The sequence below is a fragment of the Megalobrama amblycephala genome, linkage group LG2 (assembly GCF_018812025.1).
Source record: "Megalobrama amblycephala isolate DHTTF-2021 linkage group LG2, ASM1881202v1, whole genome shotgun sequence".
Taxonomy (NCBI): domain Eukaryota; kingdom Metazoa; phylum Chordata; class Actinopteri; order Cypriniformes; family Xenocyprididae; genus Megalobrama; species Megalobrama amblycephala.
The window spans coordinates 26844001-26863216 of record NC_063045.1 but is presented as its reverse complement, the minus strand read 5'-3'; the positions used below and the strand labels follow the sequence as shown (position 1 = coordinate 26863216).

At 35.4% G+C, this 19216-nt stretch overlaps 1 protein-coding gene across 1 annotated transcript; it reads right to left on the bottom strand.

Annotated features, from left to right (window-relative positions):
* Window positions 1–62: 62 nt before the first annotated feature.
* On the bottom strand, window positions 63–19200 carry aox6 (aldehyde oxidase 6). The gene is made up of 35 exons (XM_048168739.1): window positions 19024–19200; window positions 18703–18760; window positions 18486–18582; window positions 18099–18207; window positions 17176–17302; window positions 17035–17096; window positions 16493–16570; window positions 14024–14104; window positions 13655–13799; window positions 13461–13553; window positions 12683–12834; window positions 12176–12269; window positions 11075–11184; window positions 10821–11005; window positions 9320–9482; window positions 9147–9236; window positions 7015–7184; window positions 6369–6495; window positions 6102–6224; window positions 5920–6016; window positions 5704–5828; window positions 5290–5423; window positions 5047–5134; window positions 4824–4910; window positions 4492–4683; window positions 3261–3488; window positions 3072–3167; window positions 2868–2996; window positions 2642–2716; window positions 2045–2097; window positions 1785–1899; window positions 1610–1675; window positions 940–1128; window positions 510–677; window positions 63–387 (listed from the first exon to the last, which is right to left on the bottom strand). Exons 1-35 carry the CDS (start codon window positions 19075–19077, stop codon window positions 331–333), a joined length of 4017 nt encoding a protein of 1338 aa, XP_048024696.1. The 5' UTR covers window positions 19078–19200; the 3' UTR covers window positions 63–330.
* Window positions 19201–19216: the final 16 nt, after the last annotated feature.

Below are 19216 nucleotides of genomic sequence, written 5' to 3'. Positions count from 1 at the left end.
CAGTTAATATTTTATAAAAGCAATAAGTAACTTGATTAAATAATCAATAGTAGGATGCAGAATAATTTAATTCACATTTATTAAACTTAAGCTGTTAAAGGTCTTATTAATTGATTAATAATAATAAACATGAGTAACAATAAATTGGTCTTGATATGTGATTGCATGCAGAGCATATTTTGTCTGTTTTTTTTTGCTTTAGTAGATTAGTACTGGAAAACAGCTGATGTTAAATCAGGTGACTGTGAAGTCATAAATGTCTTGTGATTTGATAAGAACAACACAACAGCTTTGAGTGAGATAAAGTATAATAATAGGATAATGTTGTTTTCATATGTCCAGAGCCCATGGCTGAGCTGGTCCAGAAGTTGATCCAGGTTGTGCAACCTACCGAAAACAAAACTATATTAATTCACATCAGATTTAAAGGATTTTTTAACCATATTTATCTTTAGGGATCTGTGTAATATGGATTTGGACACACAAATGCATTACTATAATTTTCATACCATCTTTGTGAAGTGTGTGGCGCAGGCCAGACAAGCCCGCTCTGGGGTGGCAGGGCTGTTTAGCTGGAAGGCGCCGGTTAGACCTGCATCTTTTCGGGCTGCAGTCACAGCATCTTTAATAGCAAAAAATACAGAACTGCCCAGGAACAATGTCGGTTCTCCGATCCCCTACAACAAGAGGGATATTGCACCACAATCAGAAAGCTTTAGTTTGCAATGATGTCACATCTGGACCGGATCTAGAAAAGCAACCACTAAAAATTGGTAAGAAATCACACAAAAATCAAAATTAGGATGCTGTATCAGGTTCGAATGCACTTCAACGTCAAGTGACACAATGGCTCCACAAAATCAAAATAAATTGACTTTGAAGTAAAGTAAACCTGGGAAGTACAGACATCCATAATAAGGATGAGTGAGAGTGAATCACCTTTGATGAATAGATGGCATGAGGGTTGGATGAGCCGGCTAAAAGGTAGACGTTAAACTTTAGAGGGACGTCACAAAAGGCCGGGATCTTGTACTGGCCTGGTCCACGTGTGTACAGAACACCAGATGGAGAAAACTTGAGCTCCTCCATGGTGTAGAGACCAAGACCCTGCATGAACGCTCCCTCAATCTAACACACACATACATATTATATGAATAAACGCATATATATTCTAGTATAGTCACTTTTGCTCACTGAGGCTGCTTTTATTTGATCAAGAATACAGTAAAAACAGTAATATTGTAAAATCCTGCAATGGCAAAGCTGAAATTTTCAGCAGCCATTACTCCAGTTTTCACTGTCAAAAGATCCTTCAGAAAGCATTTAATATGCTGATTTGGAGCTCAAGAAACATTATCAGTTTAAAACAGCTTCATATATATATATATATATATATATATATATATATATATATATATATATATATACTTTTTTTCCCCCCCTCAAAATTTACTCTTGGACCTGGGAGCTAACACTTCCGTTATTCTAGTTACTAGAATATATCTATTCTAGATATATCTATTAACCACTAATGTTTAAATTATATATTTTGGTATTTAATAAAGGTTCGTTTCTAGTAAGCGATGGAACACCGTAAAGAGCATCTTACCTGACCGATGTCAATGGATGGATTTATACTTCTCCCGATATCAACAACAATATCAGTTCTTAAGGTCTGTGAGGAAAAGATTCAGTATATCAGATGTCAGATGAGTTTTACAGTGATTAAACAAACAGTAGAAAATGCATATGTCTCAAATCTTCAGTATCATATCTGGATTTACCCTGTACTCTCCGGTCAAACAGTCCAGCTCAACCTCACTGCAGCACACCGCATATGTGAAGTAAGCGTACGGTTTGCCTTCCTCCTTCTCCCAGTCCATGTCTAGATCATGACCTCTGAAAACAGACAAAACACTAAAGCATCAAACAAAACCTCCATGTTTTGTCTAATTTTCAGCCTTTGTTCTGAGTGTAAAAAAAAACACTTTTGTCTTAAAGTACATTTAAAAAACAAAAACACTCAAAAATCTGGATGTTTTACCTGTAGTATCCTGTGGCTGACAGACTGATTTTCTCCAAAAATGCTGTCATTATCTTTAAAGACATAATTTAAAACAAATTAATACAAACATATAAAATATAATACAACAATATAAAAAAGATTAATGGTAATAAAATAATAAAGCAATAAAATAGTATTAAACTAGTATACAAACTAGTAATTTAGCATGGCAAAATCCTTATAACATGACTTTGAGTGGCTTTTGTATAACAGCAGCAATAGTAATATGATTAAATACACCAATATTTAATAATTAACAAGTATAAAAAAATGCATTACATTAAAAAATAATAAATTCATACAAATATTAAATGTATTTATTAGTCTTTAAATAATAATCACAATAAAAAACATCCACCAAATAATATAGCTCATTAACCGTAGATTAATAAATAAAGATTTTTGCATTATTAAAAATCAACTGAGGTTATAGTCTTTTTCACAACACATTTGAAAGTGACTGATTCAGATTTTCAAAGTCCGAACTACCCACACTATCCATACATGACATTGTAATATTAATTACTGTACTTATTTATTTTGTAACGTGTAATTTTAATAGTTTGCCAACTTTACCCAGTTCTGCCATGTTCCCTCAGGATTCTTCTTTCTGATTGGCTCTAGTCTTTTGTACAGTATTTGGCAGGCATCCTAAAAAAGTAGAATATTAACAATCCAAAAACAGACATTTAAAGCATAAATTGGTCAATCGCCCAAAATGCATACATTTTATGATCCTTAAAAATCAACAAATTATGTTTTTCCGATCTGATCTGGTGTTTTAAAATCTGGTGTTCGATACCTGCACAGCCATTCCGTTGGCATCCGTACCAAACGATGCAGCAGACGGACAGGTATTCGGGACGCATTGTGTGCTGGTTTCAGAGATGTGGATCAAAGAAGCAGGAATATTCAGCTCCCGACTTGCCACCTGAGAGAAAACAGATGAGATCACCAAAAAACTCTTAAATTGTTGCAGATCTGTGTAGAAAGCTGGAAGTGGTACCTGTTGGACTTTAGTGTGTATGCCTTGACCCATTTCTGCCCCACCGTGGCTCACTAGCACAGAGCCATCCTTATAAATGTGCACGAGAGCTGCAGCCTTTGTTATGAACACACAAAAATACCAAAAGATAATTTGGAGTTAATTTTAAATTAATTAAAATCTCATCAGCATGTTTTAGGTAACAGTAACCTGGTTGAGGAACCCCTCTGCAAACCCAATGCCATATTTAATGGGTATAATGGAGATTCCTCTCTTTTTGAACTGGTTCTGCTGGTTAAAGAGATCGATGGCCTGCCGTCGCTGCCTGAATGCAGCTTTTTCCATACACTCATTCCAGCAGCGGACAAGATTCTCTGGGTCAAACTCCATCTTGTAGTGAGTGAAGGAAACTTCCTTGTACATGTTTATCTCCCTGATCTGCAACAATAAAATTTTAAGATTAAAAAAAAAAAAAATAGTTTCCATCATATAATAGCCTTTGATGATTAGTATCATCAAAGGCTATTTGTCATATCAGCAAAGGCTATATTGATGACAACGAATCAATAAATTAACTAAATATAAGAGTTTGGACAAAACTCAGTAACTCCATTTTGATTAATTTGAGTAAAATGGTATTTTCTTTACCAAGAAAGTGGCACGATGAAAACCACTATTTTCTGTTTCAAACTTTCACATAGCATCTTTTGGTTATAAAAACAAATTCAAATCTACATTTTGATTTTAAAAGGTAATTTTTTTTTTCTCCCCAAAATGCAATAAGTCCATGACATTTTTTTTTTTTTTCAAAATGCAATTAATCCATCAATATAAAATGTATTTGTCATATTGAAAATACAGAGCAAAGTAAGTTGATTTACATATACAGGGATGCAAACTCATCAGGGGTGAAAAAGGTGAGAAAGATGCGAGACATCCCGTACCACACCATTTCGATGACTAACTAACTGGAGAGTAGCGTTTGTCGCGTTTTGGAAAGAAAGGGAGAAAACGTGACAGAATAACACGCCGGATATCGCATTTTGCGCATTAATAAATAAATGACTTTTCAATACCGACCAAATACAATACTGATTTTGGCGGAAACTCATTTTTTTTTTGTCGTTTATTGCATTTTGGAACCAACTCTTCATATAATCATTGTCATTTAAACAAAGGCTGTTTTCATTCCACTAACTGTATGAACAAATAAATGAATATTCATTACAACATCAGCATCATAGGCTATATTTACGACAAACATTACGTACATAAATAAACATTCATTGCTGTATCAGAATCAAAGGCTATTTTCATGCCAGTAAAAAGAAAATATACATATAAATATTAGAAAAAAAATATATATATATATATTCCCTTAAATACCAACAGTTCATTAGCTCTATCAATAGTAATTTATGATGTATAACATGACACCAACCTCCTCAGGTAGACGGCCAAGTTTAAGAGCAACATCATCGATCATACTCTCAATGACCAGCATGCACTGGGGCACACCAAACCCTCGAAATGCAGTATTGGAGGGCAGGTTGGTCTTGCAGGCCGCCGCTCGACCACGCAGGTTTGGAATGTTATAGGCGTTATCAAGATGTAGGAGAATCTTCTCGGCGACCTGGCAGAGTAAAATGCAAGAATAATGATAAGGTATAAATATTCTCCAACGTTTTTTAACAAAGCTGTCTGGAGTGACCCTGAACATGTAGCTTCCCTTATTAAGCCACTATTTTAATCTTCAGCAGGAAGTCATCTCACCAGTACGGACTCATCTGCTGTGTTTCCGGAGTTGGCGTAGTACTGGAAATCGGCTGCTGTTATCTTCCCATTCTTCAGAAATCCCACCTGTTGGAGTCAAAGTCAGAAACATGCCAACATGCAAATAAATTACATAAATAAAGACTAGGTAATAAATATAATAATAACTGCTACTAAACATTCACAGTAATTTTTATAAATAAGTGTTAGGAAAACCACTAGCCTTATACTTTCCCCACACCGGGTGGCGCCCTCCAGTTATCAACATGTCCTCTCCTCTCTCTAAAACACATCGTACTGGTCGTCCAGTCCTGGAGAGAGAAAGTTGTACTTGCCAAACTGCTACATATAAAAATTATTCATATAGTAAATACTAATTTATATATAATTAATATTTAATATCTAATTTAAATAATTATCATGAATCTTTCATTCTGATATTTGGGTCCAAAGTATTTTGACTCACTTCCAAGCAGCAACAGCAGTGATAGAGGCCAAAATGGCAGTTTTTGTGACCTTGCCTCCAAAAGCTCCGCCCAGTCGCTTAATGTGACAAGAAACACGATTGGATGGGATTCCCAATGTCTCAGCTACTGACTCCTATAACGAATTGGAACAAACAAACTTTCTTGTACATTTTTATCTCCCTGGTCTGTGAAAATAAATAAAACTTCATCACTGCAGTCGAAAATACAGAAAACACAAGTTTATCAATTAATTATTAATTTATGTCCTTGCTGTTTTTCCCCAATGCATTCATAATCATTAGCCCTACTTCTGCCGGTGTGCTGTGGCAGGCTTTCTGTGTGCGCTTGAGCGCTGATTAGGCTATGTAGACATTAAAGGCTTTTTATTATGACTTAACTGATTTATAACATACTTGCGTAAATGCAGGATGCTGAGTGGACAAATAAACTTTCATCTCCTTCTCTTCCCCAACTGGAATGACCAGAAAACTTTGTGTTTCCATGTAGAAATGCTCCTGTCCTCCAATCCGAATCTCTCCTATGAAACATGAAGAAGCATGTTATAAAAAATTAATCAGGTGATCAGAGAGGAAGTGTGCTTGGTCATGGATATGGCAGCACAATCTAACCTTCATACACTTGTTCAGCCTCTCTCAAGCCTTTTTCCACATCTCCTCGCTCAATCTTTCTTTTAGGTAGAAAGAACGACTCTTTCTCGATGGCCTCCTGAAAACAAGAAGATCCAAGAGCAGCTCTATAAGAATGGATCTTGTTAGACAGGAATAAAAATGAGCAGGTTATTTCTTCTCACCTCCACAGTGAAGATGCGATCCTGCAGATCTTCATAACCGATCTTCACAGCTGCCGCCCCACGTTTAGCATGCGCTTTGGAATCTGCAACCACAGCGCAAACCATCTGACCCACACAGGTCACCTGAGGACACAGAGGAGTATAAGATTGCAAATTCTGTCTTATTTTGGGTAACTTTAGTATATACTTAAAATTCATACTTCAAAGAAATGCTTCACATAAAAATAATAATAATAATAATAATAATAATAATAATAATACACAGACCTCATCTTCAGCCAGCAGTTCTTCATCAATGCCTGTGAAGGTTCTGAACTTTTTCCCTGGTATGTCTTTAGCTGTTATTACATCCACCACACCAGGAAGCTTTAGAGCTTCACTAAAGTCAATATGACTGTGACGGTAAGACAAAACAATAATTTAGATGTGAAGTGTTGTGTACTCATTTTTACTGAAATATGCATTGCCATCTCAGTATCAAAGGTTATTTTTTTTACTATAACTTTAGTTAGCATGGCAATTAGCATGAGATTTTATCATTTGTTGATAGCTGATGCTCAAGTAGAATGAATGAATGAAACAAACAAACAAACAAATAAATATCAATTGCCATATCAGCATCAAAGGCTATATTTATAGCAATAAATAAAAATTCATTTACATTTCAGCTTCAAAGGCTATATTTATGACAATAAATCCTGACTGACATTTCAACTTCAAAGGCTATAATAATAATAATAATAATAATAACAACAATATTTATCACCATATTCATTTGCTAATATGGAAATGAATATTCATTCATTCAAATGATTGTACACATGGATTTTTAACTGTTTTTTATGTTGTTTGAATAATTCCATTTTTTTGTAGGGGGTTTCCAGACAGTGCAAACTTTCTGTATCCGTCTTACGTGATTTTGGCATGTGGTCTGGAGCTTGTCACAATTGTGAGGAAAAGTTCACCATCAGTGTGCGGTAGGTCATCACAGTACACCGCCTCTCCAGTAGCCTGACTCAACGCTGACCGGTGCATCATGGGTCGGCCCACCAGATCTTGAGCTGGCTGACCATCTAAGACATTCTGTCCACATAAAAAACACAGTCTGTTTTTCATCTTCTATAAGTCCAGTGCTTTTGCTTTTTAATTGAAAAAAGTGAACAGATAAGAATAAATGATGTGTAGAGAGAAAGGAAACAGGAACAGGAATGTTGCAAGCTGGATTCGAACACAAATTTCCCATATGAGCACCATGAGACCATGCCCGTGCTTTTATGGACAGCTACAATGAAATCACACATCAGAAAATCGTATAGTCTAAGTGTTACCATACCTAGCGTTATTTATGACAATAAACAATTAAAGATTCACTGTCATATTAGCATCAAAGGGGTATATTTATGGCAAACAAACAATAAATAAATATCCATTGACATATTAGCATCAAAGATTATATTTATGACAATAAATGAATAAATTTCCATTGCCATATCGGCATCAAAAGCTAAATTTATGACACTAAATACTTAAATAAATATTCATCACTACAAAAAAAAAAAAAACACACATTTGAAGATCGTATAACATTACCTAGTGTTATTTCTGACAATAAAAAATTAAATATTCATTGCCATATTAGCTTCAAAGGCTATATTTATGAAAATAAATAAATATGCATTGCCATATTAACATCAAAGGTTATATTTATGACAACACAAAAATAAATATCTAATGCAATATCAGCATTAAAGGCTATATTTATGACAACAATGCAAAAGGTCTAAATTAAATGTTAGTGATTTAAAATAGGAGATACAAGGGCAAGCGTTTCGGCTGGTCTGCCTTCGTCAGCGTAACAATTCACATTTTACTCAGTCTTTATATTAAAAACATTGATTTGATATCATATCAAATAGCTTAATTGATTAATTAACAGAATCCGGTTCAACTTCATTTGAAACAACAGGTACGTACAATGGGAACAATAACACATCAGGCAATATGTGCCGTTCATACATATTGCGCCCAAAAGGAGGAATAAAATAAATATAAAAAACATGATAAATCAAAATATTCATTTAAACCTGAAGGAGACATAGTTTTTAACTGAAAGATCCTGAACACCTCTCTCTGTAAAAGTTTATTGTCTCTACCACGGCAAGAACCCATCACTTTCTGAATACCTATACATTTAAGTTCTTCAATACTATGTTTCTGATCAATAAAATGTCTGGCAACTGGAGAAGTGACATCGTGTCTCCGAATAGCTGATTTATGTTCACTGATTCTGATCCTCAGTGACCTCGATGTTTTTCCAACATACAGTCAAACCAAAAATTACTCAGACATTTTTGATATATTTTTACTAGTGGGTGCAGGACACTATAGTTCATTTATGTAAGTGAGGATAGTAAAATAAAGTAAACTGTGACATATTATACCCAAAAATTCTTCATACAGTGGACTACCAATAGAACTGATAAAAATTTGGAACCAAAAATTATTCAGACACTTTGACCTGACCATGTTTTGCTTAAGTGTTATCTGACATAATTAAGATTAATTTTTTCTGACACATTTTAACTCTGAGATCTTGTCATATTTTATTAAAAAAAATTAGAATAATAGTGAATAAACTGTATTAATGAATGAAATATTAAAATAAATTTAGGTTTGACTGTACGTGAGTTGACATGGGCATTGAAGTAAATAAATTGTGTTTTTCGTGGAACACGTAATACAAGGTTTAATATAATGCGTTTTTTGTGTGGATGAACGTAACGTTTTTGCATTGTAATATTGAAGAACATGATGTACAATTTCGACATGGAAAATAACCTTGTAAGTATGCTTTTTTGTCATCACACTTGACATCTGATCTGACTAGCATATTTGCTCAATTTTGGGATATTTTATAAGTAAACATTGGTGGTTGTTAGAAAACATCTTTTAATAATAAACGTTCTTTTTATATTCATGACAATAAATACTTCAATAAATATTCATCACCATAAAAAGACACATCGGAGGAACGTATAGCATTACCTGAAACTCTTGGTGTCCGGGCTGAATGCGTTTAGGAAGAGGCTGAATTGCACTTTGCATCTCTTGAGGTATTTCCCTCTGAGTCACATCCTGAAAAATAAATAAATAAAAAGACATACAAAAGGCGTAAAAACTACGTTCATTTGATAACCATCTTCAAAAGTCATTCATACCTTTTCCTTCAGGTAATGGAGGACGAGCAGGTGGAATTTAAAAAGCAAACTCAAGGTCAGGGATCTGCGGAAATCCACCTTCCCGCCTGGAGCCGACGGCCCAAGTTTGATCTCATCAACCAGTGTGCTGTACGCATCACTTAACGTTGCCTCCTCCCAAGGCCTTGCAAAGAAACAGTGCAAAGTAGCAGGCAACTTAAAGAGGTTCTATTATGCTTTTTACATTTTCAATCTTCTTTAGCGTGTAATATTCCTGTTTGAGCATTAAAAAGTTCTGCAAATTTACAGAACACAAAGTCACTCCAAAAGGAGTTATTCTCTATATCAGTGTACGTTGTTTCTGAACTCCCTGAAACACCTTGATTGTAGTCTTGAGTTTTCTTCTTGGAATGAACAAGTCACAATATTCCTCATTTAAATAATTTCAACCAAAGGCATATACAAAAAAGGGGACAAGGCCTGGTTGAGTTGCTTTAGTAGTGTGTCGAAACTCTTGGTTATGGTAAGGAGTGTGACATTTCCCAAACATGCTCTTAACCAATCACACCCTACCAATCAGAACACATTGCTATTTTCGGAAAGAGGGGCTTCATAGAGACAGGAACTAAACAGAGCATTACTGACAGACTGGGAAGAGAGGTACTGCAACAATGTCAAAAAAGTTCTTAAAGGTCCCGTTTTTCGTGTTTTTTTGAAGCTTTGATTGTGTTTATAGTGTGCAATATAACATGTGTTCATGTTTCGCGTGTAAAAAAACACAGTATTTTTCACATAATTTACTTATCTGTATACCGCTGTTTCCACTGTCATAAAAACGGGCTGATGACTTCCTTGTTCTATGAAGTCCCTCCTTCAGAAATACGTAACGAGTTCTGATTGTGCCAGCGGTTCCTGTGTTGTGATTCGACAGCAGTTTAGCGCTCCTTGCCCGGAAAGGTCACGCCTCTTACCATAACGTGGAGATGCACGCGCTCAGTGTTATTGTAAACGTCTTTAATTTTACCCTTATCAATTTGAGCCGGAATCAGACCCGGTGATTGGACTGCGGAATGAAAATAACAGCGTTTCGACGACATGGCGACAAACACACTCTACAAACGCAACTCTTGTGTATTCCTGTGGGCGGAGGTTAGTCAAAAAACTGTTTTAGTGACGTCATTAAAGAAGGAAGTAGAGGGATGTAGTCCAAACTGGCCGTTCGATGTAGGCGACTTCTGTTAAATAAAATATCTCGCTTGGCATTGAACTTTGAGCTTTAAAATTTTACAGATTTTATTTATACTCTAACAACAACATTACACACTAACTAAAGTTTGAAACATGGGATCACGAAGAACGGGACCTTTAAAAAAAGTGTTTTTTCAACATTCAAGCATGAAAATGTATTCTAAACCCCAAAAACAAAACCAAGACTTTGAAAAAGGGCATAAAAGGTCCCATTTAACTTTTAGTCCCATCCCCGAAGAAATGCAACTCAAAAAGATGTAAATTTGTGTCGTACCTTCCAACAATCTGTTTGCACGCATGGTCAGCGCTGAGGATGGTGGCTCCCACTCCTCCGTAATAAATACTGATCTCCTTCACTACATTGGAGTTCTCGTTGAACCAAACACGCATCCCAGCGTTCACCGTAGCTAGCGCGTTCTCCTTACGTGGGGCGTGTCGGAAGGCATGGATGATCTCATTCTGCCGAAAAATCATGATCCTTTAGCAAACAATGCACAAAAAAAAACTAGCCGATAGTTAATTTCTTACCTGTCTTGTAGCTGGAATGAAAACGGACAACACTATCTCATCTGGCTTTAGAGCCGTCTTGGCAAATCCCAGGAAAAAGTCTTTATCGATAGGCACCCTCCTTCGTCCATCTGTAATCGATATTTGGTAGAGAACTGAGACGCATGACAAAATAACTCCTTGAGGAACATAACTACTTTCAGAATTAATGTGAAATATTAGATATCATCTACAACTGATTAAAACAAAATTACACTTGTTTACACTTTATTCCTATAGTCCACAATAGACATTCTACTAACTAGAAGTAACTTTGCAACTACATGTCAACTAACTCTCATTAGAGTAGAGTGTTAGAATAGGGTTAGGGTTAGTAGAATAAGTTGACGTATTTGCAAAGTTACTTATAGTTAATAGAATGTCTGCTGGCAGATGTGGCAAGCAGGGCGAGGCCGAGAGCCATGGGAACGGAGCGAGGCCGGTAGCACGAGTGTAACAGGCCCAACTCGACCCACTCCAAGCGGGATTCAAACCGGCGTCTTCAGCATGGGAGACGGGCACACTAACAAGGATGCTAAAGACCGCAGCCTCTAGCGTCAGTTGCTAGTGCGCCTCTTGAGGCTAAGGGAGTGAGGTTTACTTGCACAGCTCTTACTAGCTGGCCTCCGTTACAACAGTGTTGATGAGCGTCACCTGTGCTCCACACCGGTCTCGAGTCTCACGGGTGAGCTCAGGAAGGATATAACAAGTGATGACAGTGAAGGATGAGTGAGGACCATGCCTGTACTTTACATTGATGTTTTGTTTTAGTTTATGCAGAAGTCATCTGTGAGGGGCTGCAGATTTACTTTTGTTTTGTTGTTTATGTTTATGTTTAAGTTATGTTGAATGTTTGCCGGTTCCCACTGCCTGCTTCCCTGAGCCTTTAACTTTGTTACAGAGGACCATCAAAATAAAGTGTTAGCAGAAATCAAGCAAACAGTCTACTAATAATCTAATGACTTGTAGTTGATATTTAGTTACAAAGTTACTTATAGTCAGCAGAATGTCTAAAGTGGACTTTCAAAATAAAGTGTTACCTTACAATTTACCACTTTTAAATTATTCAGGAAGTTTGGTCACCTTTAGAAAGCGCAACTAGAGTGCATCTCCCAGCAGCTAAAACAGGGGTCAGGTCGGAGTTTGGATATGCGCTTGCAATATTGCCGCCCAGTGTCTATATATTTCAACAAACATAAAAATAAATAAATAAATACTACAAAAATTAAAATAGTTCATTTTCATCAAATAAAACATTATTTTTTAATAATTAAAATAATTTAAAAATAATACATCAAATTATTGTGCTTTATGTTGATTCTACCTTAAATTTTTTATTCACTGTTCAAATATATCTATTTTGCACAAAATTGGCCTTCTCTGCAAAGGATACATGAACTGCTGCCTCAGAATTTAAATGAGGCCAAAATAAAGTTTTTGAAAAGAGCATAAGACACTGAGAAATATTGATATAATGTATATAAAATATATGTAATATATAAATATATATTACATATATATTTATATATAAATAATATATGTGAGTGTAGCAAGAGTGACGTTATGCATTTAGGGTCCGTTTACACTTACAGCCACGTTTCGGATCTGCTGTCCGCCCACAAGGTTTATCTGCTGCAGAAGAGCCCGAAACAAGTGCGTGTTTTCTGGCAGGAAATCATTTATACTTCTCTCCAACACACTCTTCAAAACAGACATACTGCACCCTGCTCCAACACACACACCTACAAAGACAAAACATTCATTAAGGCATCAGGTGGTCCGCTCAGATCTGATAATCTTTTTCCACCTTAACCCATCTACCTTTTTTCTATGACCCATTACGCTTTACGCAAATTATGGGAGACGGAGTAACTTCCGTTAAACTGTAAACAATTATTATTGTTATTGTTAACTTTATATCAAGTGTCTTTACCAACTAAGTACTAACATTTAAATAAATGATTTGATACAATGCACTTACTGTGTACATGTTTTTACATTGTACTTATATTTAAAAAAAAATACCTACATGTAATTACAGCTGTAAATAATTTTTGTAATTACATCTATAATTACAATGTTGACCTTCCCTTACACCTTAACCCACCCTTAAACCTACCCATACCACCAATCCTGCCCCTAACTTTACCCGTATCCCACCTCAATAGCAGCACAAGTGTTTTGCAATACAATATGAACACAATAAGTACATTGTACCTAACTTTTTTTTGTTGAAAGTGCATAGTATGAGACACCTAATATAAAGTGTGACCACTAAAACTATTAAAAATACTTTTTTGTTTATTGATGTAAGTGTTACCAATAAAACTAACTGAAATAAGGTTAAGCTGTCCTAAAACACACATACCCTCTGATCTCTGGGTAACTTTGAATAGTTCAGGCACTCGAATTGGTGATATTATTATGGGATGGAAGATTCCCTTGAACTTCATGTCCAGACCTGAACAGAATAGAATGGGGGGAAATGTCACAGTGACCTGATAATGCTGAATTAGCAAACAAAAATACATTAGGTGTGACCACAATTTGCCCATATGCAACCTATGTTGGTATTGCCCATGACAAGAGGGGCTTGTGGGTAATCAGCCTTCAGCTGGAGCAGCTCATCTAGAGATCCAGGGCTGATCCAGGTCATTCTCTCCCCACAAAACTTCTGACTGGTTTGGTCCTTGATCTCTGCCATTCTCTAAACACAAAATAGACCTTGAATTTTTATGTTTAAAATGATAACAACATTTGAACGTCAGCTTAGCGAAGCCTAAAATCAAATATATAATAAACTAGAGCTGAATGGTGACCTTGTTAATGATTAAACATTAAACTAACATTTTATATAAACCTTTTAGTCATGGTTACATAACCTATTCTACAATGAAGACGAATGAACAGTTTTGAACAAGTCTGACAAACCATGAGCTCAGGAGGGAAGATCAGATCCTGGGTGGAATCGAGGGGGAGCAGATCCTCTTTACGAAACAGCTCTGGCTGACCCTATTAAACACAAAAATTACTATTCCATTATTCAATCCACTAAGTGCAAGTGTTTATTTATTAAGTTTATTTTATTTTTTTGAATTTCAGCTCTGGATCTTTCTCGACGCTTGATACAAAGTGACACGGACAGTAACGGTGATGTCGGTTTTACTTGTATCAATTTGAACTTGAGTCCACATCCTTTTAAAGTGAATGCAAAGTGGATTTGCTTTTGCAGTGCTAAAAAAACAGCGCCTTCTCAATATGTTGACTTCATGAATCAAACTCTTTCAGGCCTCAGCTTCAACTACAGTGTTTAAGGATGGGTCAAAGTCGACGTCGTTTGCGGGTAATATCCAAAAAAATCATATACATTTTCTGTAAAGTTAATAAATATTGCAAGTAGTATTTATCCAGTAGGTATACATATCAGCACTCTTCTCTAGTTATTGGCATCAGTTGTTGAAATTTTAGTAGCAACAGTCAGTTTTTGGGCCAAAAGAATGACTCAGGTCAAGGCTAGATATAATTAATGGGTCCAGTTATATTTTATTGAAGGACATTGGACTGTATGTTTTTACTGCAACTAAAAAGTAACTACAAAGTCAAAGTGCAGCAGTAAAATAAAAAAGGACAAAAGTGAGTGCAGTAGTCAAGATCAGTATTATTTTAATATCATTGAGATACTATTGTAGTTTTTATTAATATTTTCAAATAGGTTTTTTATATTTTCCAACTTATTTTATTTTAGCTTTAGTAACTTTGTTGTATTTTTATTTCTAAATGTATATAGTTTTTAATAGTTTCTTATTTCAGTTTTAGTTCTAGTTATTTTAGTACATCAAGTTAAAGGTCCCGTTCTTCGTGATCCCATGTTTCAAACTTTAGTTAGTGTGTAATGTTGTTGTTAGAGTATAAATAAAATCTGTAAAATTTTAAAGCTCAAAGTTCAATGCCAAGCGAGATATTTTATTTAACAGAAGTCGCCTACAGCGAACGGCCAGTTTGGACTACATCCCTCTACTTCCTTCTTTAATGACGTCACTAAAACAGTTTTTTGACTAACCTCCGCCCACAGGAATACACAAGAGTTGCGTTTGTAGAGTGTTTTTGTCGCCATGTCGTCGAAACGCTGTTATTTTCATCCCGCAGTCCAATCACCGGGTCTGATTCCGGCTCAAATTGATAGGGTAAAATTAAAGACATGTTTACAATAACACTGAGCGCGTGCATCTCCACGTTATGGTAAGAGGCGTGACCTTTCCGGGCAAGATGCGCTCAGAGCTGTCGAATCACAACACAGGAACCGCTGGCACAATCAGAACTCGTTACGTATTTCTGAAGGAGGGACTTCATAGAACAAGGAAGTCATCAGCCCGTTTTTATGACAGTGGAAACAGCGGTATACAGATAAGTAAATTATGTGAAAAATACTGTGTTTTTTTACACGCGAAACATGAACACATGTTATATTGCACACTATAAACACAATCAAAGCTTAAAAAAAAAACACGAAAAACGGGACCTTTAAACTAAATTAAAGGAACACTCCACTTTTTTTGAAAATAGGCTAATTTTCCAACTCCCATAAAATTAAACAGTTGAGTTTTACCGTTTTCCAATCCATTCAGCTGATCTCCGGGTCTGGCGGTACCACTTTTAGCATAGCTTAGCATAGTTCATTGAATCTGATTAGACCGTTAGCATCTCTCTCAAAAATGACCAAAGAGTTTCGATATTTTTCCTATTTAAAACTTGACTCTTCTGTAGTTACATTGTGTACTAAGACCAACTGAAAATGAAAAGTTGCGATTTTCTAGACCGATATGGCTAGAAACTATACCACGCAATGATATTACGCAGTGCCTGTGACCCCCTGCTTGCACAGGGAGCGTGCCTTGCAACCATGGAGACATTTGTGAGAGACGCTGCATAATATCATTGCACCTTCTGCACCCATGGTACGGCAGCAAAGTTCCTTGATTATTATGCCAGAATAAGAGTATAGTTTCTAGCCATATCGGCCTAGAAAATCGCAACTTTTCATTTTCAGTCGGTCTTAGTACATGATGTAACTACAGAAGAGTCAAGTTTTTAATAGGAAAAATATTGAAACTCTTTGGTCATTTTTGAGCGAGATGCTAACGGTCTAATCAGATTCAATGAACTATGCTAAGCTATGCTAAAAGTGGTATCGCCAGACCCGGAGATCAGCTGAATGGATTCGAAAACAGTAAAACTCAACTGTTTAACTCTAAGGGAGTTGGAAAATGAGCATATTTTCAAAAAAAGTGGAGTGTTCCTTTAAAATGTGAAATGCTGGAAACTAGCTGAAATTAAGTTTTTTATATTTTATTTCAGGTAACGTGTATGTATGTATAGTTTGGTCAAGATGAAAATACTCACATTCTCTATAGGCTCCATGGATCCATTTTCACTGGCCAAACTGCATGCAGTGCCATTTAACTGACAACAGTTTTCACTCTATAAAAATAACAGAACATTTATTTTTTTAATTTCATGTGTTTCTTTAAGAATCGTAAATGCACATAAAATGCAACATGCAAATGTCAGTTATACTTCAAGTGAAAAAAAAAAAAAAACAGAAAAGACTGTAACTGACGGTCACATTGAAAAAGTCACATTTGAATTGATGATGAACATGCAGTTAACATTACCAGAATGCTTATCACTAAATGTCAATCATTGACCAAAATGTTTAAAAAAAAGGAACAAAAATAAAAAACACTGCATCAAAAAAATGCAGAGTCATAATGGGTCGCTTTGAGATGAATCAAGAATATTAGACACAGACACAAACAGGAACGGTTAGGCAGCTCGGAACAAATCCATAAAGGATCTGGAATGTTATGCCACATGAGCGCCACATGATTCAGCTGCTGAAATATGTCAAATAAAGGATGAATCTTGACATCGGCACTGTTCACCTCACAGAAGGTTCTGTAGCCATCAACGATGGGGCGGTACCCCGTGCACCTGCATAAATTACCTGCAATGGGAACATTCATGATTGGTCAAAGTGTTATTAAGGTTTTTGTAGATTTAAGATCGAGTTTGTGTCAATGTACCAGCGAGACCCTCCGTTATGTCTTCCAAAGTGGGCTGTGGGTTGTTTCTCAGTAATGAGTACATGGACATCACCATCCCAGGAGTACAGAACCCACACTGAGACCCATGAGCCTTTGCAACACGCTCCTGATGAACAAAACACACATAATGTCAATGATGTATTAAAGTGTCCACGATAATATCATGTTGACTATATACCCTGTAATGGAATAAAATATATATTTAATCACATAAATTAATTTAATAATTATATTAATTAAAGTAATACATATTTGCATATATAATATTATATATATATATATATATATATATATATATATATATATATATATATATACACACACACACACACACACAAAATAATTTTAATAAATATAACATACTGTATGTGTTTATATAATTAATTTTACATATATTTATTTTATATATATATATATATATATATATATATATATATATATATATATATATATATATATATATACACACAAAATAATTTTAATAATATAATAATAATATATAAAAAGTACAAATGCACACATACTTCATTATAACACATAATTTTAATTCTAATAAATTAAGAACAAAAAAAGAAAAGGTTCGTTTACATCATTAAATGCAATTTTATTTTAAGGTTTTATGGATTTTTTTTTTATTATTAGATGAGGAAAAATTAAGTGTCATGTCACTAACCTAAATACAATCAAGGATGAAAATTAAGTTATGATCAGATGATATCTAAACTGTCTGTAACTTAACTTATAATTGGCACTGCAGTGTAATCTATATTCTAAAATGATATATGAACTGGCAGTAATCTGATATATTAATCTAGATAATAATCTGCCTGGATACTAATCTCATGATCTGGATCTCATAATCTGGATTGGACAGAATATAGATTATAACGTGAATCCAATACCTGGACCGGGTGTAGTTTGGTTTTGGTGCTTCCGATGCCTTCAACGGTCGTCACTGCCGCTCCATGAAGTTGGCACACAGGAAGCAGGCAAGCATTGACCGACGAATGACTGGTCAGTGAAGAAAAAAAATTGCTATTATGAGGTTTGTGTAACAAAAACTGATTTTTATCTAAAAGCATACAAATACTAGCAGTAGTCCTATATCCCTTGAAAAATAAAAAGGAATCTGACTAAAAACAGCCTAGAATTTGAGTTTGTGGTTGAATCTTAATTTACAATTGTGAAAAGTGGGGGGAAAGAGTACCATCATGGGTCAGATACATTAATAAAACAGTGAGATAAAAAGAGAAATGTAGAGAGAGAGAGAGAGAGAGAGAGATAAATACTTGATGCTCTTGGTCTGAGGGTCGTATCTGGACACCATGACGGTACAGGCTCCACATCCACCTCCACCACAGCTGTACTTACTGCCTGTTAACAGCACTGAACACACACAAAGAGAGCAAAACTAAACAAAGTTAAAATAACACAGAATTGCATCTCCTCTAAAAATGATCCACCATATCACTTCATAATTAAACATAATTCAAACGTGTAAAATACATTTCTGCCTCAGATAAGACAGCAACATAGTCTCAGGGTCTGGGTTCTTCTCCATTATCTGTCAACAAGAAGCATACACATGCAGATGTAATTTATGCATATATTTACTGTCTTTATGCAGAATATTTCAAACGTAAACAGATTCAAATCGCAGTCTATATTCAAATTAGATTCAGTGCCTTTATTCAGATTATCTTTGTCTTTATATATTTAAATATTGAACTTGACAACAGGTTCACAAGCAAACAAGTCTTTACAACCAATAAAAACATGACCAGAAATTCTCCCTCAGTGTTCAGGATATGCATAAGCAATAAGCACCTTTTTCCCGTTGACATAAAAAATCAAACCATCGTTCCTGGTTTGTTCAGCCATTTCCTCAAAGTTTTCGCCCAATACAAAGCAACTGGAGCAGATCTGCGAGCTGTATCTCCAACAGGGTGAATGCAAGTAGTGTAATCTCTCTTGTTTTCTGCAAACTAACAGAAACTAGAAAGGTTAGCAAAGGCGGAGC